Source organism: Eulemur rufifrons, chromosome 8 (assembly GCF_041146395.1).
Source record: "Eulemur rufifrons isolate Redbay chromosome 8, OSU_ERuf_1, whole genome shotgun sequence".
In the NCBI taxonomy this organism is placed as follows: Eukaryota; Metazoa; Chordata; class Mammalia; order Primates; family Lemuridae; genus Eulemur; species Eulemur rufifrons.
Window position 1 is genome coordinate 23131834 of NC_090990.1, and position 25716 is coordinate 23157549.

Genomic DNA, 25716 nt, shown 5'->3' on the forward strand with positions numbered 1-25716 from the left:
TTTTTTTTTTTTTGGCTTTTGATATACTGAAAACAGTTTGCAGCCCCGTCCCCACTGTGTCCCCAGTGGGGAGGTGCCGAAGCGAAGGAAGAGGTGGAAAGGTCTTCCCTCGCATGGCGGCCTTGCTTGTCTGCGTGTGTTTGTTTCTTTGGGCCGCGGACACAGAATAGGCCGTCTCCAGGGAGGAGGGAGGAAGCGTGCTGTGTGTCAGGCTCTGTACTGAGAGCCGCGGAAACGCGTGAGGCTCTGTGTCTGCCCTGAAGGATGCTGCTGCTTACTGAAGAAGATACACAAAAGATAATAATATGTGCGCTAGGTGCTAAAGAGTGGATAAACAAAGTGCCATCGAAATACCTGGAGAAAAAAGACGGCTGATCATTGGTAGAAAATCTCGTATGTGCCAACCACTTTATGTATAGTGCCTAATAGCTTCATAAAGCCCTGTAGTTCAGAGCCTGTTTTCACCATTTTGCTACGGGGGAGCTGGAGTTCCAAGGGATTAACAGAGGCAATTGGAGGGGGTGAAACTGCTAGTAAGGGTCAGAGCCAGTATTGGACCCATGTCTGTCTGGTACCAAAAGCCTTTCCTTTATACCGGCTTCTTTTAATTCAGAGAGGCAAGGAGAGCTTCAAGGAGGAGGTGTCCTTGCAGCAGTTTTGAAGAAAGCAAAGCAAAGCATGAGGACATTGAGGGAGAGGAAGGGGATGGCCAGTGAGGCAACAGCGTGCACAGAGGCATGAAAAGAGTAACTGGCCCTCCTGGGTCCAGCCTCCTTCCCCTGCTCCCAATCCACCTCTCCCACCAGGGCCAGGGGCGTCTTCCTGAGCCACTCCTCTGTCCCCAGGGGAGGAAGTCAGATTCCCAGGGGGACACACCATGGCTCTTATGAACAGCCTCGGTTTCCTTCCCCCATTCTCCTCACTCTCCACTCACTTCTTATTCTCTTGCTGCGGGGCCTCCCCTCTGCCTGGAAGGGACCCCTGCCTATGCCCCCCATATCACCTGTTTGGGGTTGAATTGTGTCCCCCAAAAAGATATGCTCAAGTCCTAACCCCTGGTACCTGTGAATGTAACCTTGTTTGGAGACAAGACCAGGTGTAATCAAGTCTGACAATGAGGTCATACTGGATCAGGGCAGGCCCTAAATCCAATGAGTGATATCTTAATAAAAGAAAAGAGAGGGAGATTTGGGTGCAGAGACACAGAGAAGACACAAGGACGAAGGTCCTGTGAAGATGGGGCAGAGAATGGAGTGACGTGTCTACAGTCCGAGGAGTGCCAAGGACTGCTGGCCATCACTGAAGCCACCACTGAGAGAGACATGAAACAGATTCTTCTCCAGAGTCCTCAGAGCGAGCAGGACTCTAGTGACACCTTAATTTGGGACATCTAGCCTCTAAAACTGAAAAAACAAATTTCTGTTGTTTTAAGCCATGTGGTTTGCTACGGCAGCCCCAGTAGACCAATATACCCTCTGACTCCTAGAGGACACCCCACAGCTGGCGAGGGGCTTTTCCACAGGCCTCTCCATGTCCTCCCCACGCCCCAGCCTGCTGAGACGCTCCCCCTCTCTGCTCCTGCTGGATCGGCATCATCCACCGCCCCACCTGCCTTGCTGAGTTCCCTCCCGGCTGTGCCATGTCCTCTTCACCTCTAGACCTCTGGAACTCGCACCAGGCCTGGCCCGCAGGAAGCACTTGTTGAATGTCATTGGATTGACCTGATGAAGGGATGAGTGGGTCACCAGCTTTCAGGGACCCCCATAGTTCAGCCAAACTCACCCACTGTCCTTGCCAAGCATGTGCCACTCTGGAAGAGGCAACTGAAACAAATCCTATGTATGAAGGAGGACACTGGCCCTTGGATATTATAACTGTATCTTGCTCTGTCACTACCAAAGAGATGGGATCTAGCCACACAGACCCTGGGACACAGCCAGCTGCTGAATCTAAACCCAGGAGAAATTGGGGATAGTGCATCCACCATCTCACACTCTCTAAATGCAGCCCTGTAGGTTCTCTGGGCCTACACTGGTGCTGACAGTCACACATTCAGTCAACAAACGGTAGGCCCTAGATGAGGAGAGCACACCAGGCACTGTGATGCAAATAAGAATATGGCATCCTTCTGTCCCAAATATGTGTACCACACACCATATGTAAAGGGACCGAGAAGGCCCCTCACATGGGCTGAGGGGATGACACCAGGCCTCCTGGAGGAGGTCGCGATTGAGCTGAGTCCTGAAAGATGAACAGGATGAGCATGGATGTAAGAGGTGGAGTGTGAGAAGAAAAGGGAATGTGGGAAAAGAGGATGTGCAAGGACATGGGTGGGACAGAGAGACCAGCCATCCAGGAAATGACAAGCTCTGCAGGAGGCTAAGCATGGGACGCAGCTGGGTGAGACCCGGAGCCATGGCCCAGGACCTGGCAATAACGTCCGAGCTGCAGAGAAGCAAGGAAGGCGTGGCCCCTGTGGTCCCACTGAGGCCAGTTTCCATGGTGCTGGGGCAGGGCTGTGAGGGAGGAGCCCACTAAAGGAGGGGTCTTGGCCTCAGTGTCCTAAGTCTGGTTTCTGGTTTGCCTGGGTTGCATCCTGGGCACACAGGATAACCTGTAGCCCAACCCCAGGAAGGAGGCCGGCTCAGTACCTGGGCCCTGCTGTGCCCCTGGTTCTCTCTCCCGTACCCGCAGGGCTGCCCTGAGATCTGCGTGCTCTGCTGGGGCTGGGCCCTGACTTCACAGCTGGCTGCTGCAACTGCAGGGACGCCCTGGGCTGTGGAGACGTCCCTGTTCAAGTCAGAGCTCCACATGCCTTTTCCTTACAGTGTTTCTAGACCATTCCCACCTCCTACCACAACCATCTAAGAGCAGGTCCCCAGCTAAGGGAGCTCCCACCTGGCCCTTGTTCCCTCACCTCTTCCCACCAGCCCACCAACGAGACTCCACCACGCTTTGCTGGAAAGGCTGCTGGAAGGTTCATGACACTCAGCTTCAGCAACAGGACATTTCCTACCAGAGCCTACATCCAAGATGCTAGGAGGGCATCAGTTCTCACGGCAGGGCCCTACCCCTTCTAAGTGCTGTCCACAGGCAAAACTCACTTCTGCGATTAGTGTCCACAGTTCTCTTAGTTTGAAGGGAACTTGGACACATCGGGCATTTTTTGGATAATTCCCACCTCCCTGCATATGGGCGGTTCCTCTGTACCCACTGCATATAGAAAGACACACAAGAATGAGGGAAGGAAAGCAATCCATGGCATCTCGACATGTTGATTCACTCGCCTGCTGACCGGGCCCCAGAATACAAAAGGGCGTTGGATGCTCCCCATCAACTGTCACCAGCGCAGGAGCACAGTGGACCCTGCATGGATACGAGTCCTGCTGGCGGATCCTTACATCAGGGGACAATGGCAAGTGAACGAACAGCTGCTGCGGTCAGAAATCACTCCTGTCCCCAAATGAGAATGCAGCTTAAATTATCCTCAGTGACACTGAAGAGGACAATAGGAAAATAATACTTATTTTACCAAATACCCCCCTCTAAGCTACCCGAGCTGCAAACCAACAATTAAACCATGATCATAATAGCAGACAATAATAATTAAAGCATCATGCTATCCAAAGAGCAAAAACGGAGAAGACAGCCCAAAGCCGAAAGCCAGCACTGGTGTCTAGAGCAAAATCAAAGGCTCTTCTCTCCTGGGACCAGATGGTATTCAAAAGAGAAAAAAAAAAAAAAGATTCTTCGGTTATTTTCAAGAGTGAAAGAATGAAACTGGGCTTCAGGTCGCGGATAAAGCCGCATAATGTTCTAGGGTGGTGACTGGTGCCCTGGACTTAGGCTGTTGCCCTATGCGTCCTGCTCACGTGCTGGGTGACCTTGGACCAGGTGCCTTCTCTTCATCATCACCCTGTAACTGGGGGCTCTGAGTCTGCCTGTCGTTCGACAGAGCCTGCCCTGTTATGTGCCGGGGACTCTGCGGGGGACAGAGTCTCTGACTTTGGAAGAAATGTTTTCTTTAAATAAAAAACACAGACTGTGGAGTAAAAGACCTGGGTTCAAATACTGATTCTGTGACAGCTAATGGGGTGCCTTGCAGAGCCTGTTTACCCGTCTGTAAAATGGCAGTAACATCAATCTGCCAAGCAGTGTTGCTAAGAGGATCATCGTAAAAGAAATCACATACAAAACACTTAGCACTGAACCCAATACACAGCATGAAAAAAAAAAAAAAAAACAAACGGTAAAATCACCTAAAACGAATTCCATTTTTGTTCTATTTTTTAATTTTTTTACTTGACTAAGAGAATTATGTTAAAGTCTCTCACGATTTTTAATTTCTTGTATTTCTAGCAGATTTTGCTTTATGTTTTCTCATTAGGTTTCTTAGTGCATAAAGATTCATGACTGTTAGCATTACTGTGGACAATGCATTTTATCATAGGAAAGAATTCTCTCTGTTCCCTTTAATTTTTTTAATCCTTAATTTTACCTTTTTTATTTTTTTTTATTTATTTATTTTTTTTTTTTGTTGAGACAGAGTCTCACTTTGTTGCCCAGGCTAGAGTGAGTGCCGTGGCGTCAGCTTAGCTCACAGCAACCTCAAACTCCTGGGCTTAAGCGATCCTACTGCCTCAGCCTCCCGAGTAGCTGGGACTACAGGCATGCGCCACTATGCCCGGCTAATTTTTTCTATATAGATTTTTAGTTGTCCATATAATGTCTTTCTATTTTTAGTAGAGACGGGGTCTCGCTCAGGCTGGTCTCGAACTCCTGACCTTGAGCAATCCACCCGCCTCGGCCTCCCAGAGTGCTAGGATTACAGGCGTGAGCCACCGCGCCCGGCCTACCTTTTTTAAAAAAAAGAAAAGCGGTATTTTATTTATATGTGTTCTTGTACTATTATTTTGTCCCAACCTTTTAGTATTTTGTCCCAACCTGTTTTAGTATTTTGTTGTTCTTCTGTGTAGCAGCATTCTCTTTTCTTTTAACCAACTCGAGTGTCTCTGCCTTGCAATATGACGTTTAATGTGCAGGCACCAGTTCACGGCTCCTGACAGCTCCCTCTCTCTGCCCACAGGTCAGTCAGTAGTCGTTTCACATGTAACAATAGATCTAGGCTTCCTTTCCTGTGTGCTGTCATCCCGGGGCCTCTCTCTGGGATGCCCCATACATCAATCTGCCTTCTCCTTTTGCAGACCCTTTGCTCAATATCTGAGTTTGGCACTCTGCTCACTCACTTGACCTTGGTTCTTTGCTGATTGTTCAACGAAGCCTCTATATAAGCTATATAAGCTTTGTTCTATAGCACTTTGAACGATAGCACTTCTCTGCTCTGGGCCCTGTATCTGTGGACCCTCACAGTCTCTGGCCCACCTGAGCTTCTGTAACCTTGGTCTGTTCCCCCAATTTCCTTCTACATCACATGAGCCCTGGAGCCTTGAATTACTTCGTGGAAAAGAAAGCCCCTTGGACTGGTTTCACTTTTCATGAAGTTCTATCTAATTCATTGTTTGCCAGGGAACTCAATGAATCCTTTCACTTCGCTGGGGATACTTTAGTGATGGTCACTCCACCTCCCCACCCCTTTCTCAGAGGAATTTGCTAACCTTGTGTATTTTATTATTCCTTCTGCTCCATTTGCTCATTGCTCTTATGCAATTCTGCTGCCTAATTAGCACTCTGTCTTCCATATTTGTTTACTTTTCTTTCATTATTTCTACACCTTCATACTTTTTCTCTGTCTTGGAGAGATTCTTGAGCTTGTCTACTATTTTAATGCTTTTATTCCTTACAAGGTAAACACTGCTATTGTGGATTTTCACTGTTATTGTAGATTTAATTTCTTGGTACCCCTTACTTCCCTCCATCACTGTCTATCTCAGGGGCTCCCCTCCCCATTTCATCATCCATCTTCTGCTTATCATCCATATTTCTTATGTTTAAAGGAGAATATTATATTTATACTCATTTAAATTTTCTTTGGTCTATTAAAGCCAAACTTTTTCAGAAAAAATGTTTTTCTGTTTTTTAGGAAAATTATTCTCTTTTTGATAAATGGTATGTTTTAAACAGCATGATACACATTTATTTAATTTATTTTTTGCTTATTTGTTTACTTTTTCTAAAGGGAAAAGGAGAGATCTATACTGGTCCGGTGTGTTCAATCAACAAGGTATGTGCATTTTTTTGGTTGAACTGTTTATTCTCCTCCTAACGTTGGAATTCATTTCTGGGATTGTAAACTGGCACTCAAGTTGATGCATTCTGGCCAATTCAACTCCCCAGTGCAGCTTGGCTGGATTATTGTACATGGATAATTTGAAGTAGTTTGGGTTCCTTTTTCTAAAGGTGTTCCACGAAAAACTAAATTGCCAGAGAGCGCCACCATTTCTTAACACTACATTTGTACCTACCAGGCTATACACATCTTCTCCTCCAAAAAACATTTGCGTTCCTTTTGGCCAGTTCCCGATTTGTTGGAACCTTAAATCTGACAAAGGAATGCCCTACTGTGTGCGTGCTTCTCTGTTCAGGTCCTTCAGGAGGTGAGCTCTTGCGGTGCCAGTACACAGACCTTCTCTGTTTAAGGTTTAACTCACTACTGCGGCCCAAAAATAAGCCTTCTGGAAGCTGCTGAACCTGTAGCCACGATTCCTGGCAAGAGCTGGGAACATAAGCTTCACTTCCGGTGCCTTCTGCCCCCTCTGGGCTGGCTGCCCATTTGCTGGTTAGAGGGAGGCAACACTGACCACAGTGGGGAATTGCTGCCTGTGATTGATCTGAAACTGCAGCAGGGGAATCCGGGTTTCAGGCACGGCCAGATGTTTGTCCAGCCCAGCATCCTCCCAGGAAGACAAGCTCCACTGGGCAGGGGTCCTAGTTAATCAAAACTATTCCCCCCTGCCTCCCCACAACCCCCGCTGCACTGTGACCAACATCCAAGGATGGAGTTTTCAGTTACTCTCTGCATTAATCATTAAGAAGCATCCCTGCAGTTTAAAAACAAGGGCTATTAGCTAAATATGAGCTTAGTGGGTGGTAGGCACAGAGATCGGAATGTCTAGGAGCAAGAAGTTCTCTAGCCTCGTGGATACCAGATCTCTGCAGGGAAAGTTCACCCGCAAAAGACAATCTCCTCTCCCTTCCTCCTCCCCCTCCACGCAGCCAGCCATTGACAGCCTCAATCCCAACCAACCCAGTTCTTCTGCATGTAACCCGGACGCCTCAGTTATGCCAGGCTGCTGCCTGGTTTTGCGGCTAGTTTATCCCCTGCACTGCTGCCATGCATCTTCCTGCCACCCCAGATGATGAGCTCTTCCAGAAGCAGCAAGTACATTCATTCACACCCTTCTCTCTTTCACCTGCCTGGGAAGCCCTTAGCCCCACCCTGCACGGGGAACTCCTACTGCTCCATAAAGTGCAGCTGGAATAATTGCTTCCTGTCTGTAGCTCCCTGCCCCCAACTGCCACCTAGAATTATCTCTTTTCGAAGACGCTTTTCTATTGTGTTTCGGGCATACTTCTACCATAGCATTTATCACATTATGTTAGAATTGGTAGCAGACACTATAGGTTGGATGATCTGTTCTCCATTTCCAAACCTCTCATTTGTCTCTGCTATTGAGACTCTAAAAGCAAAGCAAAATTGATTTTCCATTTTCCCTGAGCCAGGCGTGGCAAGTTCTGACTAATGAGATGTAGGAAGATGTCTCTAAGGATGGTGTTCTTCCCAAATAAATACACACACCCTCACTGGGAGAGGGTGCCCTTTCCTCTTCCTTCTTCTTTTAGACTGGAACACAGACATGATGCCTGGAGCTGTAGCAGCTGACTAGGAGGCCATGAGGATGAGAGCCTCAGGACAGCAGAGCAAGAAGAGGGGTTACAGCCCCCTGAGCAGCTGCAGCAGGTCTGGATGGGACCTTCAGATTCTTGTTCCAGGAGAAAAATGAACCCCCATCTGCTGAAGCCAGCTTTAGTCATTTTTTTTTTTTTTTTTTTTTTACTGCCATCCCTAACTGATATAACTTCTATCTGTAATACTGAGACCTTCAAGGGAAAAGACTTTCTTATTTATATTTCTACCCTCAGTGCCTGGCAGAATGCCCGGCACTGAGTAAATTCTCCAAGTTTTTCAACTGAACTGAATATCATTACAGTCTTTAAAATGTTCCAATGGCTCCTCATTATACTGAGAAATCCGTTCAGAGTTCTCATCTTGGCTTTCAGGGTCCTGCAGGGACCCCTCATTACCCACACAACCTTATCTCCCCCACACCCAGCCCCAGCCACATCTAGTGAGTACCTTTTCCTGGACAGACCCCATATTTGCCCCTATGTTCATGCCTCTACTCCCCTACCCCCCAATTGGGAAGATCGCCTCTGCACTCACAGGCAGAACTCTCTCCTCCATCACTGAGCTCCATTGCTTGGCTTGAATTTATAGCATCTACTTTATCTTGGAGGCACCTGTTTGCTTGACTATGTCTCCACTAGAATGTGAACCCCTGGAAAATAAGGCCTGGCCCTAGTAGGATCGTTGTGTTTCCCACTGCACAGGGGCACACGGTCTCTGGCGCAGAGCGAGGATTCAGTGCATATTTGGTTACATGGAACTAGACCAAGGCCCAAATGGCAGGCTGGAAAGAGTGACGACCGGAGCTAGACAGAGCACATTGAAAACACAAGTCACTGGGTAATGGGAGACCTCAAACAGGTAATTTATCTCTTCTGGGCCCTGGTGATCTCATCTATCAAATAGGGACGATAAGAACTGGTCCAGACCTGGTATGCTGTGGATATTTGATAAATGTTAGGCAGAGGGATAGGACCAAGAACAGAAGGCTTTCCATCCCTTTCTTCTCCAGTTTTCATCTGAGCTGGCCCACTGATTATAAAAAGGAAAACTCAGCCCCAACACTAGAAACTGAGAAGAAGTCCCTCCCACATGGGATGAAACTTCCACATTCTATGTAGTGATGGCACGGGCAAGAGTGCCAGGGAGGGAGCAGCCACCAGCCTGCTCTCCTGCTGTGAGCTGCCAGGCCTGGATGGAGTCCATCGGCCACTGCCCCATTCTTGACACTTGGGAAGAAACACCTGCCGAATGGTGCGGATGCCACCTGGGTGCAAGAGAAGGGTCCTCCTGGCAGCCCACTGTGTCAGGCACATCCAGGAAGGGCCCACTTGCCAGTGTAACCACACCCAGGGTGAGCCTACAGGTCCCTGCAGCCACCCACTGCCCCTCTTGGGGACTCCTGGAGAGGAACCATCCTGCCCAGCTTGCTGGGGTGAACCTGGCCACAGATCCCTCTAGTCACCCGCAGCGCTTGGTCAGGGCTGGGACAGGGTGGGGAGAGGCACTTGAAAGCCTTCCCCTGCCTGTGTCCCTGGAAACAGCCTCATGGGGTGACCTGCTTAGCCCACATCCCTCCCACCTGGACATCTGCTTCCACCCACCACCTGAGACCCTTAACTGTCCACCCAGCTCCTGGTTGTCCTCATTTGGGAATTACGTGCCATCCATATTCTAAGTGTTTTGTATGTGCTCATTCACTTAATGCTTATTGCAAACTTATGGTAGTTATTATCATTACTCACCACCTTACAGATAGGGGAACTGAGGCTCAGAGAGCTTGAAGGACTCCCGAAGCAACACTGCTAATAAGAGTGGCAGGTAGTCTGGTACCAGAGTCCAGCTCTTAGCTCTGACTTGACACCGAATCAACAGTCAAACTCATGGGACATAAAGAATCCATCTGAATAATCAAACCGAATGGCCCCACTGCAAAATGTAGTTGATGCAGAGAGAAACAGACAACATTGTAAAACAAAACATAAACAGTATTCTCAGAGAGATGCGAGACGATAACATATTGATAAAAACAAAAGTAGGCTGTCAAGAGCAGTCTGGAAACAAAAAATGTAGTTTCCTTGAAATAAAAACAGAAACAAAAACAAGATTTCCAAAATAAAGGGGTAGTAAATAACAGGATAATTATTGTTGAAGACTGAATTAATGAAAACACAAGATTGCTGGCAGAATGAAAACAAGATATAGAATTTTCAAATCACTAGAAGAAAAACAGAGCCAATTAAATCAGATCAGCTAACGACAGGAAGAGTTAAAAATAAAAGAAAGCAATACGGAGGCATAATATGGTTTGTTTGAAAGAAAGCATAATACGGTTTATGTAAAAAGAAATATAGATCTTTGTACTCTTTTCATATTCTTAAATATCCATGGAACATAAATAAAACAAAACATTTCAAAAAATAAAAAGCACAGTGCAGTAAAAATAAAAATAATAGAAAAGATCATATAAAATATATAACCACTTAGTAACTTTTAAAAATTCTTAAATACTCTTGGGTTTAAAAGGAATCTGAACAAATTATGGACTATTTAGAAATCAGCCCAATTGAACATTCTATACAAAAAAGACAAATTCCTCAAAAGAAAAATATACAAAGAACCGGAAGCAGCAAAGACAATTAAATATCATTTTGTCCACCAACTTCGTGAAGACAAAAAGGATTGACAACATCTAGTGATGTATAGGGAAGCAGGCCTCCCATAGACTTCTGGTGCATTTGCAAATTGCTGTAATACCTACAGGGAAATTTGAGGTCATGTAGCAAAATTTGCCTTCTAAGAATATGTCCTAAGGAAATAAATGGAAAACTGCTCGAAGATTCATGGATAAAGATGTTCATTGGAGTGAAAAACTGAAAATGTTCATTTTATCAACAGGGGAGTAGTTAAATTATGGTTGTGCATACAATAGGTTCTCTGTAGCCATCACACAGGATGAGGCGGATCTATAGATATTGACATAAGATGATGATACATGACTAACTAGCAAAACAAAAGGCAAGTCACTGGGCCATGCACTGAGATAATCTTGTTTTAGAAACCGTGTTTATTGCATTTGCTTTATGTATATATTGGCACACGAAATATCTAAAAGGATAAGTAGAACAAACAGATATCATGGTTATCCTACATGGGGTATGAGGAGGAGTAAGATTACAGAGAGCCAGGTGTGGTGGCTCACGCCTGTAATCCTAGCACTCTGGGAGGCTGAAGCAGGAGGATCACTCGAGCTCAGGAGTTCGGGACCAGCCTGAGCAAGAGCAAGACCCCGTCTCTACCAAAAATAGAAAAAAATTGGCCAGGCATGGTGGCACATGCCTGTAGTCCCAGCTACTTGGGAGGCTGAGGCAGGAGGATCGCTTGAGCCTAGGAGTTTGAGGTTGCAGTGACTTATGATGATGCCACTGCACTCTAGCCGGGGTGACAGAGACTCTGTCTCAAAAAAATAAAAAATAAATAAAAGAAAAAAGATTACAGAGTAAGACTGTGGCAATGTTTGATTTCTACTTTATAAATTTCTTTATTGCTTGCACTTTGAATTTTAAAAAATGAGTATCCATTTTTTCTTTTCTTTCTTTTTTTTTTTTGAGACAGAGTCTCACTCTGTTGCCTGGGCTAGAGTGCCATGGTGTCAGCCCAGCTCACAGCAACCTCAAACTCCTGGGCTCAAGTGATCCTCCTGTCTCAGCCTCCCGAGTAGCTGGGACTACAGGCATGCACCACCATGCCCGGCTAATTTTTTCTATATATATTTTTAGCTGTCCAGCTAATTTCTTTCTATTTTTTTTAGTTGAGACAGGGTCTCGCTCTTGCTCAGGCTGGTCTCGAACTCCTGAGCTCAAAGGATCCACCCGCCTCGGCTTCCCAGAGTGCTAGGATTACAAGCACGAGCCACTGTGCCCGGCCATAAAAACCGAGTATCTATTTTTGATATGAAAAATTCTATGCAGATATTCCCAGTGAAAAAGATAATAACTAAAGAAGGACTCAAACACAAAAGGGGCTTTCCGTGTTTGTCTAATTGTGGTTATGAGTTCCCTTAACTTTGCTGCTGGTTATTCTAGAGACGGGTGTGGGGGGGCAGAAGTGAGGGAGAGAGGGATAGAGGGGGAGAGAGAGAGAGAGAGAGGAGAAAGGGAGAAAGAAGAGAGGGAGAGAGGGGATGATGGAGGGGGAGCGAGCACAGGTGTGGGGACAGCCGTGCATGTGTCGCTGTACACACGGCCGGGATGCAGGCTGCCCTGGGGGACGGAACGAGGCAGGGAAGGTGTCTCGTCACCCCACCTCCCTCTCTCAGCAGCTCTCCTCTGCTTACTTAGCGTTAGCTCCTTTGAGGTTGCTGTGGCTTCAAGGAGCGTTCCAGATTGAGGACTGATGTCATCTTCACTTTCTTCCCACTATTTCTTATCTTGGGGTCCCCACAGGCACGCGCAGCATGCCCCCATGCCTTTGTATTTCTTGCCGCGTCACTCTGGAGAGGACACTTCTTGTATTTTTTTTGATTTTCTCTTTCTGAGGGCCAGGAAGGGAGCCTCCTGCCTCCTCACCACCTGCACACCCAGCATTCTCAGCAGAGCACACGGTCCTCACTCCCACCCAGATCCCCTCCATTGATTTCTTGTGCTTTCCACGTCTCAGCCACTCCTAGAGCTGCTCTGCTCTCCCCCAGTCCTTGTCCTAAACTTTAATTCCTGAAGAATTACTGCTACAGCTCTTAGGTTCGCTACCGTTGCTATGTCATGGCGGAGTGTACCTTTCTCTTTAGAAGACGTGTGCCCAAGTATCTAGGATTGAAATATCACGGTGTCTACAATGTGCTTTCGAGTCATTCAGCATAAAGAGGGGAAAAAGGATGGGAAGAAAATAAAAAAGAGAGGAAGCACATATGGCAAAATATCGCTGATCGCTGAGTCTGGGTGGTAGGTATGCAGGCGCTTGACATACTGTTCCTCCAACTTTTCTCCATGTTTTACATATTGTATGTTACCCAGCAAAAAATGAGGAAAATGAAGAAACCTTAATTTCCATATTTACTGAAAAGAGCAAGATCAGTTGGTGTGACCACTTGAATGTCCCCTGAATTTGTCCCTTCTTCTCCACCTCCACTGCCAGTGCCTGGGTTCAGGCCTCCTTGCGGGGCTCCGGATCCAGCCTATTCCATTCCCACCCACTTGCCATAACGCTGCCAGGAGCTGCCCAAACGCAGCATCACAGCCCCGAGGCCGTCCTCGCTCTGTCACAGCCTCCTCCACCAGCTTCAGCCCCCACGATGGCGCAGCCACCCAGGAAGCCTCAGGTGGTCATCCCGCCACAGGAGCCATTTCCAGCTCCTTGAGGCTGGCCACACTGCTTCACTTCCTCTACCCGGGAGGCCCCGTCCCTCCCACCAACCTTCCTCCTCTGCTACCTGGCAACCTCCTCTCCATCCCTCAGGTCTCGGCTCTAGTGTCCCCTTTCCAGGATGACTTCTCCCACCTCCTCCTGCCCACCTTTTCATTCCCCTTCTTCCCTAGGCCACCGCCTTGTTCTGTGCATACAAGTACAACTCATCTTGGTGGGCAGTGACCGGGTCTCACTCATCTACCTAACGCCAGTGCCTTGTACAAGCACTACCATGTAGTAAACACACAGGTAGTTGTTGCAAGAGGGAATGAATGAATCAATGAATGAATGATGGTCCAGGTTAGGAAAGTGGGAAAACCTTCTCCTGATGTGCACATGTGTGAAATAGTAAAGCCAAACAGTCATTATGCTCTTGATTCACTCATTGTTCATTCACTAGTTATTGAAGGACCATCGTAGATCCACTAGTCATATAACTCTTCTATACCTGAGTCCTGCTTCATTCATTTATTCATTCATTCACTCATCAAGCACTTGACACTTGCTGAGCTCAGGGCGCTGCAGACTTGCAAAGATCAATCCAGCTTAGAACACAGCTCCGGGAGGGGAGGTCAGGCACGAGCACAAATAATGGGGAAAAGTGGCCAGGGTCATAAGGGAAATGCAGGCCATCGGCAATGGGGGTGCAGAGGAGGGAGAAATGACTCCTAGGGGTCCTCCAAGAGAGGGGGTGAGGAATGACTTCCCGGGTGAGCTGACATTTGCACTTGACGTTGACGGATGGAGAATTTTAGACATCAGCCTTTGGAGGGAGGAGGGCATTCCAGATGAGGAAACAAAGGCGCAGAGCTCGGCCATGAGCCTATGTACAGGGGTCCCCAGTAACTGAGCTTTGCTGGATTGTCACTGAAGAGAAGTGGTAGAAAAGGTCGGGGAGGTAGGCTGAGGCCACGGTGCCCTTGGAGCCAGGGCGAGATGTTTAGCTTTCATTCTGTGAGCAGGGGCAGGGGGTGCCATGGAAGGTTCTAATCAGAGGGTGAATCGAGCAGGTGTGCTTCCAGGTTATCCCAGCAGGGGTGTGCAGGATGAATGTGTGTATTTCACTTCTCCCCTGAAGAGCGCAAAGTCCCTAAGCGTGCTGCTGACCTCATTTTGCACAGGGTTTAGCTCGAAAACTTGCACATAGTAAACACTTAGTACATTTCTTTGACTTTAATGGAACTGAGTCTAAGGACATGCATACATCTGTGCATATATGAACATCTATTTCTCTTGCAGCAACACACCCCTTCAGCCAGTTCTCCCTAACTGCAAACTCTCAAGGGGCAGAGATCTTCTAGCTACACTTCTGCTCCTTTGCTTGGCTCCCCACTCTTCCAAATCCTCAACACTTCATTCCTGGATCATTGCAACAGACTCCTGATGGTTGCCTTCCCATGAGCTCTCTGTACTGCAAATAATGCTGGTGGACCAACCCTGCTCAAGAACCTACCATGGCTCCCTCTTATTCACTGGCATTTAAGATCCTTCAAAACCAGGCCACACTCTAACCCTATCTATCTCCCATTCCTTATCCACAAGTATGTCCTACTCCAGCCTGACTCTTTCCTCCCCAGTTCCCTTGTTCCATCTTCCTTTCATACCTCTGCTCATACTGCTACCCCAACCTGCTCTTCTCCTCAAAGCTCACCTGAACCACAGCCCAAGGCCCAGCTTTGCCAGGAGTGTGATATAGGGTGAAGATTCAGAAAGACCTGGCTTCAGATCCCAGCTTTCCGAGTCTCTGTGCAAACTCAGACATGCTAGGCATTCTCTTGGAATCTCAGTTCGCTCATCTATACAATGGGAACAATAATAATAGTGTCTATTTATTATTAGGGCTTATTACTATCAATAGGGCTATTGTGAAGAGTTAATAAGACAGGCTCTGTGCTCAATAAAGGGTGACATTCCCTTCTTCTCTGACTCCTTGGAAGTCCAGGAAAGAATTCCTGCGAGTCAGGTGCTTACAGGGAAGGAAGCTGTATTTTGAGGGAGTATGTACCACATACCAGACACTGCTGGGCTTTTGTCATTTATTCCCTCTGTACCCCTAGAATACAAATATTTTTGTCCTCACTTTAAAGAGGAGGAAACTCAGACTGAGAAGGGGAAGCAACCTGTCTGGGGTCACACAGCTCTAAGTTGACCCTTACTAATTGTCTTAGAAATAACCACGATAACTGTTATTAAATATTTACTATGTTCCAAGAACTACGCTGAGCACATTACGTGCAATATCTCATTCAAGTGTTTTATCCTGACGCTCGTGCTCCACAGGAGACAGTGAGACTCAGAGAGGTTAAGGGACTTGCCCAAAGTCCTGCCAACAGTAGATGGAAGGGCTGGATTCAAACCGGGGACTCTATGACTTCAAGCCCGTGCCCTCAGCTACTGTGCTGTGTAGGCCAGCCAGGTGTGTGGACCCGGAATGCAGCCCTGTGAGGCTGAGATTGGCCTCTCCAGGTTTTCCATAAGACCCGGCCCAAGCCTGGGGTCACAGAAACCACTCCTGATCACAGGGGCCTCCAGGGGAGGCAGGCGGGGCTGGGCATTGGTGGGCGGCTTCCCTGAACAGCTGGCAATGGTCACGTTGCCAGCCCTGACACTTACCCAATGGTGCAGCCGGCATCTGCCTCGATGATCCAGATGCAGTTGAGATTGTGTTCATAGGGAGCTGGATACCCGGGTGACAGCACCTGCCCCGACACCTCTCCTCTCACTGTCCCTCCACACTCAGCTGAAAGAAATCCCAAAAGAGTGAGCTTCATGGGGTGGCCTGAGCTGGCAGCAGTCGCTCAGAGGCTCCTCCCACCTGTGTGCCCCTGAGTCCCTCTCGCTCCTTCCAGGTGATTGAGCACAGCACATAAAAAGGTCCTTCGATGAGACTTGTATCCAGAGACTATAAAGAACTCCTATAACCCAGCAGTAAAAAGACAAATAACCCAATTAAAAATGGGTAAAGGATTTGAATAAACATTTCTCCAAGAAGATATAGAAATAGCCAATAAGCACATGAAAAGATGTTTGACATCATTAGTCATCAGGGAAATACAAATCAAAACCACAATGAGATGCCATTCACATCCACGGGGATGGCTATTGTCAAAAAGACAGAAAGTAACAATTGTAGATGAGGATGCGGAGAAACTGGGGCCTGCCTGCATTACTGGTGGAAATGGAAAATGGTGCAGTCACTTTCAAAAACAGTGTGGTAGTCTCTCAAAACGTTAAACATAGTTACGTGTGATGCAGCAATTCTGCTCTTAGGTATATACCCAAGAGAAATGAAAATATATGTTCACATAAAAACTTGAGCATGAATGTTCATAAAATTATTCATAGTAATCAAAAGGTGGAAACAAATCTAATGTCTATCGATTGATGAATGGATAAACACAATGTGGTAAATCCACGTAATGGAATATGATTCAACTGTAAAAGGGAACATGGGCTCTGATAAATGCTGTAACATAGATGAACTTTGACATTAGCTGAGTGAAAGAAGCCAGACACAAAAGGTCATACATTGGATGGTTCCATTTATAGGAAATATCCAGAACAGGCACATCTTAGAGATAGAAGGTCCATTAGTGGTTGCCAGGGCCTGGGGGTAGGGGACAAAGGAGAGTGACTACTAATGGGATATTCGATTTCTATTTGGGGAAACAAAATGTTCAAAAATTAGATCGTGGTGATGGTTGCACAACCCTGTGGACAGACTAAAAACAACTGAATTGGACCCCATTAAACAAAAAAGTATCGGGGTGCAGGGCTGACTGTCTACTCTGTGGCCCAACTCCTCCAAGCCTCCCAGGGAGGGACATGCACGTACTTGAGCCTGCTCGCTGCCAGCAACAGGACTTTTGCTACTGCCAGGAGGACAGAGCTCAACAGGACACTTCCCCTCCTCTGGAAGAGTTTATAGACTAGTAGAGGAGACACCTGCTGTGTGTGCTATGTGCCCTAACAATGGCACATTCATGGCAAGTGGCAGCGAAAGTGACCAGCCTCCCCAGCACAGGGCAGGGAGAGTCAGGGAGAACCATGGATTCTAGTGAAGCTTGAGGGAGGAGCAGGAGTTGGGCAGGTTGGTTGGGTGGCAGTGGCAGGATGGGAAGGACAGGAGGAAAGGGGCATTGCAGACAGGGGGAAGGGCACGTGCAGAGTTCCTGAGGGACCGCATGGCAGGCCGGAGGCCAGGGTGCGAGCCAGGGAGAGGCAGCAGACAGGGCTAGAAAGCTGGGCCAGCATCACAGGCTGGTGAGTGTCGTGCACCAGGCTGTGGTACATTTACTGCTGCAGGAAAGAACTGCGGTGCTTATACATGTGAGTGAATCGATCACATCACACGTTAGTGAACTTTGTTGGAAAGATCACTGTGGTAGCAGTTTGAAGGGGAAAAGAAGGGGAGGAAATGGAGGCAGAGAGACTGGTGGAGAGATCTCTACTCCCCATCCGAGCAGTCACTGGAGTCAGAGGCTGCTGGCTCCTCTTGTCCTCCTCCTCCTTCCTCCCTTGTACCTGATCTGCCTCTGAGACCCAGTCCCTGAAGCCACATGACGATGTTCACATTTGACCCTACTCTGCCCACATTGCTAGAGCCAGGGCCCAGGCCCTCACCATCTCTAGGTGGGCACAGTTGTCCACCCACAGCAGTGACGTCAGAGGGATCTTTATGAAATGCAAACGTGTTGCTGCTTGTGTTCATTCCCAGAACGAAGCCCAAACTCATCAGTTGAGCCCATAAAGCCCACCAGAGGGGCTCCCTTTGGCCTCCTGGGCCCCCTCCCTGGACCCCGTGGTGCAGCCAAGTCTGAAGAACTCCACAAGCCCAGATAATTGGGACTCTTCATGTCCCTTCTTGGACCAATAATCTGACAAACATCCTTCCTACGAAATCTTTTGTGACACCCCTCCCCTCCCCAGGCAGAGTTCACACGTCTTCCCTGGTGTCTCCATTACAGTGTGAGTAGATGCTTATCACAGCATGTGTAACATGTCATTCAAATCATGTCTGTCTCCTCCACGAGACTATAAGCTCCGCGGCAGCAGGGACCTTATCTTACTCACATTTGCACATCCAGTGCCTGGGATAGTGTTTGGTACATTGTAGATGCTTAATAAATATTTATTAAATGAATGGATGGGTGGATGATCAGATGAACAAAAGAAGCTTATTGTTTTCCAGGCAAATTACTACACGGGTCTGAATCAAAGAAACATGAGTGAAAATGAAGAGGAGGATATCTATTGCAGAGCTATTTAGGAAGGGGAGCAGTTGATTGGGTAAGATGCTAGAAGAAATAGGAGGGATGAAGGTCACAGATGGAAGACTGACCCTTACCTGTTGCTACAAAGGACCCACCAAACATCTCATGGACCCCTTGGCGTCACACAGGACCACTAAAGAAGCCTTGGGGGAGGGTCCCTCTACCAGACACTTTGCTCACGTCTCACCGGGAGCCCTCGCTCGGTGGTGCTGCTGGGATGGGAGGTGCCAACCTGATTGGAAGGCACCAGGCTGAATGGGCCCAAGGCTGGGGGGAGGGCGTTGGTGAGAGGGTGAACCTCGATTGTGGGGAGGAGGCTTGACTGGCTCCACAAACAGAGGAGGCAGCTGGAAAGGTGGCAGGACATTATCCACATCCTCGGCTAGAGCTTCCTTCTATATTCCAGACGGGGAAGTCCGTCCTCCTCCCCAGAAAGCAAGTGTTTGGAGGCAGCCGCATGGGGAGCCCGTCGTCACAGACACACCTGCTCCTTTCCCCACAGGACACCTGGTCTGGGGCCTGGGGTGGGCAGGAGGGGGCTAAGTGGGCCGGCGCGCAACAGATCCACCAGCATCAAGGCTGAAGACTCTGCTCTTTCTGGTCTTTTCCCTGCTTCCCGTCCTACAGCTGTGGCTGCTTTGTTTGGGCTGCAGAGTCCACTCATCAATGAAGAAAACTTTTGGATGCTTTAAGCTATAGCAGCCATTTCTGGTAGACCAGGATGAAGTCCACCAAACACGACATATATAAAAATATACACACAGCCTACTCTCCTAACAGCAGTGGGGAGTCTCCGTGGGGAAGGGCTCCAGGGTTCTAAGTATAAATGCTCTTATTAATGTGGCTAGAGAGGATCCAATCAGTCCAGTCCATCTGGAGTTTTTTTTTTTTTTTTTTTTTGGAGACAGGGTCTCTCTCTGTCATCCAGACTAGAGTGCAGTGGTGTCATCATAGCTCACTGCAGCCTCAAACTCCTGGGCTCAAGGGATCCTCCTGCCTCAGCCTCCTGAGTAGCTGGGACTACCGACTCATGCCATAATGCCTGGCTAATTTTTCTACGTTTTGTAGAGCCGGGATCTTGCTATGCTGCTCAGGCTGGTCTTGAATTCCTGGCCTAAAGTGATCCTCCTACTGTGGCCTCCTGAAGTGCTAGGATTACAAGTGTGAGCCACCATACTCAGTCCCAGCTAGTATATTTGATATTCAAAGGAATCTTACAATGAATTCTTTTTGCAAAGCAAATAATTATCTTATACGTGAATCATCACCCCTCCTTTACATTTTTTGTGCTCTGGCTTGCCTGTGGCATTATGCTGCTGTCTGTTTATGCAGGCATCTCCCCGGCTACCTGGGATCTGCTTTTCTTTGAATTCCTAGTGCCTCGCACAGGGGCTGGGATGGGAAAGAGAGGAAGGATAAGAGAGGAAGGGAGAAACGGGATACGCCTGCTGACTGGGTCAACCTCGCGGACAAAAGGAAAGGAAGACCCTAGAGGCTATGTAAAGGCCACTGCTTTGGTCTGTCCACTTTCTGAGAGTCTAATCTAAGTTCATGCCTTCAGCCCTTGCAGCTGTTCAGGCCAGAACGTCTATATCCCCACCTCACCCCTCCTGGTGGTGAATTCTAACCCATCCTTCCAAGTTTCCATCGAAATATCACCTCCCATGCAAAACTTTCTCATATCCTCCCAACACAGTTGCATGTAACTCTTTTTCTAGTGCTTCTCTTGTATGATAATTATCTGTTTATGTGTCTATTCTCCTTGCTATAGTATGGGCTCCCTAAGGGCAGGAAACAGGCTTTATTCTTTCTTTCTTTTTTTTTATTTCCACCCAGACATACACTAGCACCAGTTCTGGCATGTGGGGCTTTTTTTCCAATAGACGTTTTGTTCTTACAAGATCAGCCAGTGCTGCATGGGGACAGGGGAGAGGGGGCGAGGCAGGATGAAGCAGTGTGGTGGGGATCCTCATTACCAGGGAGGTGAGCGGCGAGAGACGAAAAGGCCAAACACTATGACCGATTTTGGCTATTGTCCACTTTTGCCTTGGGCCACCATCTCTTGTCCTGTGACGCACACATAAAGCCTCCAGAAAGCCTCTGCTGACATTCTGGAAGAACCACAGGCTTGAGAAGATGCAAGTTCATTACTGCATTTTTTCTTAGAACGAGATTGATGCTAGTTAGTGATCTTGTTCTTTTTTCTAGAAAGGGGAGCACGAGCCCCATTTTACCGACAGGGGAGCTGAGACCCAGAGTGAGTTGGAGACTCGTTTGAGTCTTGGTGTTGCAAGAAACCCTGGAACTAAGGCAAAAGCGCCACCTCTCCCTTTCTGAGGGACTCTACCACCTCTTCCCCATGACTCCTGAGGGCATGACTTGGCTCTAGTCCTATTTGCTAAATGCGTGACAAAGGCAAGCCACCCTGCCAGACTGTGCTGCCGCACGGGTGTAATGAGGTGTGAAAGCCAGGGCGTGGAGGAGGGCGCAGGCGAGCCGTGATGCCTGTTAATAGAAGGATTCGGTGCAGGTAGGCGGCCGGCAGGCCCTGGAGCACGGGGTCCAACCAGAATGAGACCAGGGCTAGAGCTTGGGGTGACCAGAGACCCGAGCGGTTTCTTGCCGAGCAACAGGCTTCCTACCGACACAGGTGGGCAGAGGCCGGTCCCAGGTCCTGCGCTCCCCACTCAGACACAGCAGCTCCTCGCTGCCCCGAAGGCTGTATCCAGGGTCACAGCTGAAGGACACAGAGCTCCCTGCAAAATGACCTCCATCATGAACCTTGTAGCCAAACTGGGGGGTTCCTGGGTCCTCACATTTGATGAGTTCAAAACCTGGGTAAGAGAGAAGAGGTGGAGTGAGCAAGACCTACCGTGGCGGAAACCATGCTTCCTCTCCTCCCTCAAAGCCACGTCCTCAAGGAAGATACCCTGGCCACCACCCCCAGGTTCTGATAAACTCAACACTCAGGATTCCCTCCGCATTTCTATGCACGGTTGAGGGTATATTAAGGAGCACTGGTTTCCCTGTTGCTATATGTAAATGATTTCAGCTTTAATAGTTTTTCAGGCCTAGGGTCTGGATTTTCTATTTCTTTTGTTTGACCCCATAGCATTTTGCTAGCAGGAGTTTTTCTTTCCATTGTGCTCACTGAGACATTCTGATAAGATAGGGTAATATGGAAATGTCACTTTAAATGTATGTTTAAGAGCACCGTTGTGACTTGCTTAAACATACTCTGTTGAAAAAGGCTGGAAAAGGAAACAGACTTATACAGAGCTCCCACTATTTGGTGCTGAACATGCGTTATCTCTCGTTTGTGATCCACAGGAGTCTCACAGGTAGGCATAATTATCTACATTTTACAACTGAGCGCACTGATGTGGGAAGGCTAAATGAATTGTTCACACAAGTGTCATATGATAGAAATGGAATTCAAAGGTGACTCTATTTAATCCTCTTTCCACTGAACCGCCTGCTGTAACAGGCAAACATCCCTCTGCCAGACGGCCTAGAGCCAGGTAAGGGGAACCTTAAGCATACTCATTGGGTTTTTCACCCCCAACAGCTATATTGAGATATAATTCACTTGCCGTAAATTCACCCATCTAAAGTATACAATTTGATGTCTTTTGGTATATTCGCAGAGTTGTACAACTACTATTACCACAGTCAGTTCTAGAATATTTTCATCACTTCAGAACGAAGCTCCATACACACTTTCCCCCAATTCCCTCAGCCCTGGGGAGTTACTCACTGATTTTCTGTCTCTCTGGATTTGCCTCTTCTGGAAAGTTCCTATAAATGGGCTCATTCAATATGTGGCCTTTGTGACAGGCTCCTTTCACTTAGCATAATGTTTTCAAGGGTCATCGGTGTTTGAGAATGTCTCAGCACTTTATTCCTGTTAGTGGCCAAGTAATATTCCACTGTATGGACACGTCGCATTTTGTTAATCCATTCACCTGTTGCTAGACACTCACTGGACTTTAAAACAGACCCTAAGAGCACATTCTTTGTAGCTAGCGGGCAAGCAGGGCTGAAATAAACGAGCACAATGGGACGGCTGCCTTCATTCCACAAAGGTGCAAGAAAGACTTACTGGAAAACTGCAATTCAAAGCCCTTGCTGGTGTTTTCAGCGTCAGTGATGAAATCAAGCCACAGACTGCTGGATGTGCTGTTCAAAGTGACCCCCAACATCTCAGAGTGGCTGAACACACCCAGTAAGCGGGCCGAGTTGTTGTTGCCGTCATAAACCTGGACACAGGAGAGACCCCCCAACCCAACGTCGTCAGCACGGACTTATCTGGAACCTCGCCTTCCCACCCCACAGCCCACATTTCTGGAGTTTAGCACTGGTAACAACTGCTAGAGGCTCAGAGAGTCATCAGGCGCAAGGAAGCCAGCAGAGGGAAGCCAGCAACCCAGCAAGCTATCTCGTTTCCCTTGGGGTCAGTTCTGTGCCCAGCCCGTCTCTAGTGTGAATCCAGTCTTTGGGAACTGGTTGCTAGTCTAACCTTTTCGGTGGAGATCTGCTCTTGCTCCTTCAACCCCCATATGGCACCAGCTTTACTCTTCAGCAGCCTGGGGAGGCCAGGATGGGGTTGCCTGCCTCCCAAGCCATCTGTTTCTGCAGATAGGCAGGCTGAAAGCACTCGACATCGCTACATTGCTAAATCCTCAATCCTGTCCACCAAGGGGATGAGACGGCCATCTTCCCACCTGACCCCAGCCCACTGTGGCAATGGCCTGTCTTCACACTCTGCTGGACGTGATCCCTGTGCTCTAGGAAGGTTGGAGTTAAAATGACCCGCATGTCATGATGACTTTCCCTTCCCCAAGCGCAGCCTCTGCCCCTTCCTTCCTAAAATGAGGGCTCCAGCTAGGGCCTGCTGGGCTTGCCAAGGGTGGAATCGTGCAGGCATCTGGCTTCCCCTACTCCCATCTGTCCCCTGAACTTCTGAGCACCAGCGAAGACAACAATCATCAGAATAATGAACTGGCTCCCCAGGTTTTGAGGTTGCTGCTCCTTTCCAGATAATTGTACAAATAACAACAGAAGTTGTGATTGAGTGAAAGACCCCCTGGTGCTTTGGTAAATATCAAAGATGGGAGCTATGGGTGGGTGATGAATATTTGTGCATGGCACACAATGTGGTGCCAGCTGCCAGCAAATTGGAACAATATTTCCATTCCACTATTTATGAAGCAAAGCTTTCTAAAAGAAGCCATCCTTCAAACTAACAGTGCTGTATATTACAGAGATTTGTTTAGGCTCTCGGGAGCGTCAAGTCTGTTTCCAGATCCTATGTGCAATTGCTTTATATCACTGATTGAGTGAGTGAAGTCTGGGATTACAACAGACATCGGAATGGTACCAGTTCAAAGAGTTTAGCCCACTGCTGCATCTAAAATGTAATAAAAATATTTTTACCCATTAAAATTAAAGGGTAAATTGGAATTAATAGATCAAGGCATTAATCATCAATGGTTGCTAACATTGAAATAAGAAAGACAACCAGACATCATGTGTTTCTTAATGGAAGACACACCATCACCTATGGAGTTATCGCGCCAAAAAAAGAAAAAAAAAAAAAAATCAAACTAGATCAGATCATGCCACTGGATCTAATTTCCAACCTACAGGAAATACTGAGGAACATGTGAAATGATACCCTGGGAACATAGTGGGTAAAATACAGAATGTGGAAAATTCCACTGAACAAATAACGTTATTTCTTCAACAAATAAATTACAAGGGGGATAATAAAAGAGATTGAGGGAGAAACCCAGATATTAAAAAAATATGAGACAACTAATCCAATGTGTGGAGCTTATTTTAATCCTGATTCAAATAAACTGTAACTTTTAAAAGTATTATGACATTTATGAGATAATTGGAAATTTGAACATTTGCTGGATATTTGATGGTATTCAAGAAATTATTGTTAATTAATAAAAAGTGTGATGGGAACAGGATATTTTCCTTAATTTCCAAGCATAATTCATCCTAATTCGTTAAGAACAAAAATGTTTTTTGTGTCATTACAATAAAAGACTTATTTCAGAAAAACTTATAAAACAGAAAAACACACATACACACAAAAAAAACCCCAAAAAAACAAATTTTAGCACTTAGCAACATTTTGGTGACCATCTTTCCAGGCTTTGTTCTATGCATTTCTTTCCTTCTATAGAGTTCTTTCTTTGTTATTTTATAAAAATAAGATCAAACTATAGATTCTATAGGGAATCTTTTCTTTCACTTAATATAATGTGTATATTTTTAAGTCATTAAATATTTCTTCCACAATGGCATTTAAATAGCTGCAGGGATTTCCATCGAATTAACCCATATCCACAGTATAATTATTCATATGTCAGTGTCTAAACTATGTGCCCTGGCGCATAGGGGACGTTCAGTAAATATGTGATAAATAAACCAATGTTTTCCTTGAGTACTTTTGTTCTTAAAACTATCTGGAATTTATTTTGGCTTATGACGTAATATTCTACCTTATCCCCCTCCCCCTGATAGATTAGCCATTTAGCAAAACACTGTCTGTGAATATTCCACCCATCACCAATTTTAAATCCATCTTTTTCAAATATATAATTCACATGTTAATTGTATACATTTGGTTTTGTTTGTCAACTTTCTAGTCCATTGCATTTACCTATTGCCTATTCCTGTGCATGACCCACACTGTTTCTAGTTATTGTAGCTTTTATAATCTATTTAAATATTTGGTAGGGAAAGTTCTATTTATCTTCTTTTAACTTATTAACAAAACAAATTATTCTCCTAGATTTAGTCTTCTAGATAAGCTCAAGAATTTCCCCAAATTAAAAAAATAAAACAAAATCCCCCAAACAAAATGTGTAATTCTTCTTCTTTTTTTTTTTTTGGAGACAGGGTCTCGCTCTGTCATTTAGGCTGGAGTGCAATGGCATCATCCTAGCTCACAGCAACCTCAAACTCCTGGGCTCAAGCAATCCTCTGGCCTTGGCCTCCCAAAGTAGCTGAGACTACAGGCATAAGCCACCGCACCTAGCCCAAAATGTATAATTCTGACTGAGTTACATTAAATGTATGGATTGATTTGAGAAAAAAAATGTGTCTGTGCGATATTAAATCTTCCTACATATCCATATGCTATTAAGTCTTCCTATC

At 46.8% G+C, this 25716-nt stretch overlaps 1 protein-coding gene across 1 annotated transcript in view; it reads right to left on the bottom strand.

The window, feature by feature from the left end:
• CSMD2 (CUB and Sushi multiple domains 2) overlaps positions 1 to 25716 on the bottom strand; it is a 571373-nt gene that overhangs the window by 141388 nt on the left and 404269 nt on the right. Inside the window, 3 exon segments of the mRNA XM_069477647.1 lie at positions 15881 to 16007; positions 21183 to 21374; positions 22643 to 22799. Coding sequence (XP_069333748.1) covers positions 15881 to 16007; positions 21183 to 21374; positions 22643 to 22799 — 476 coding nt within the window.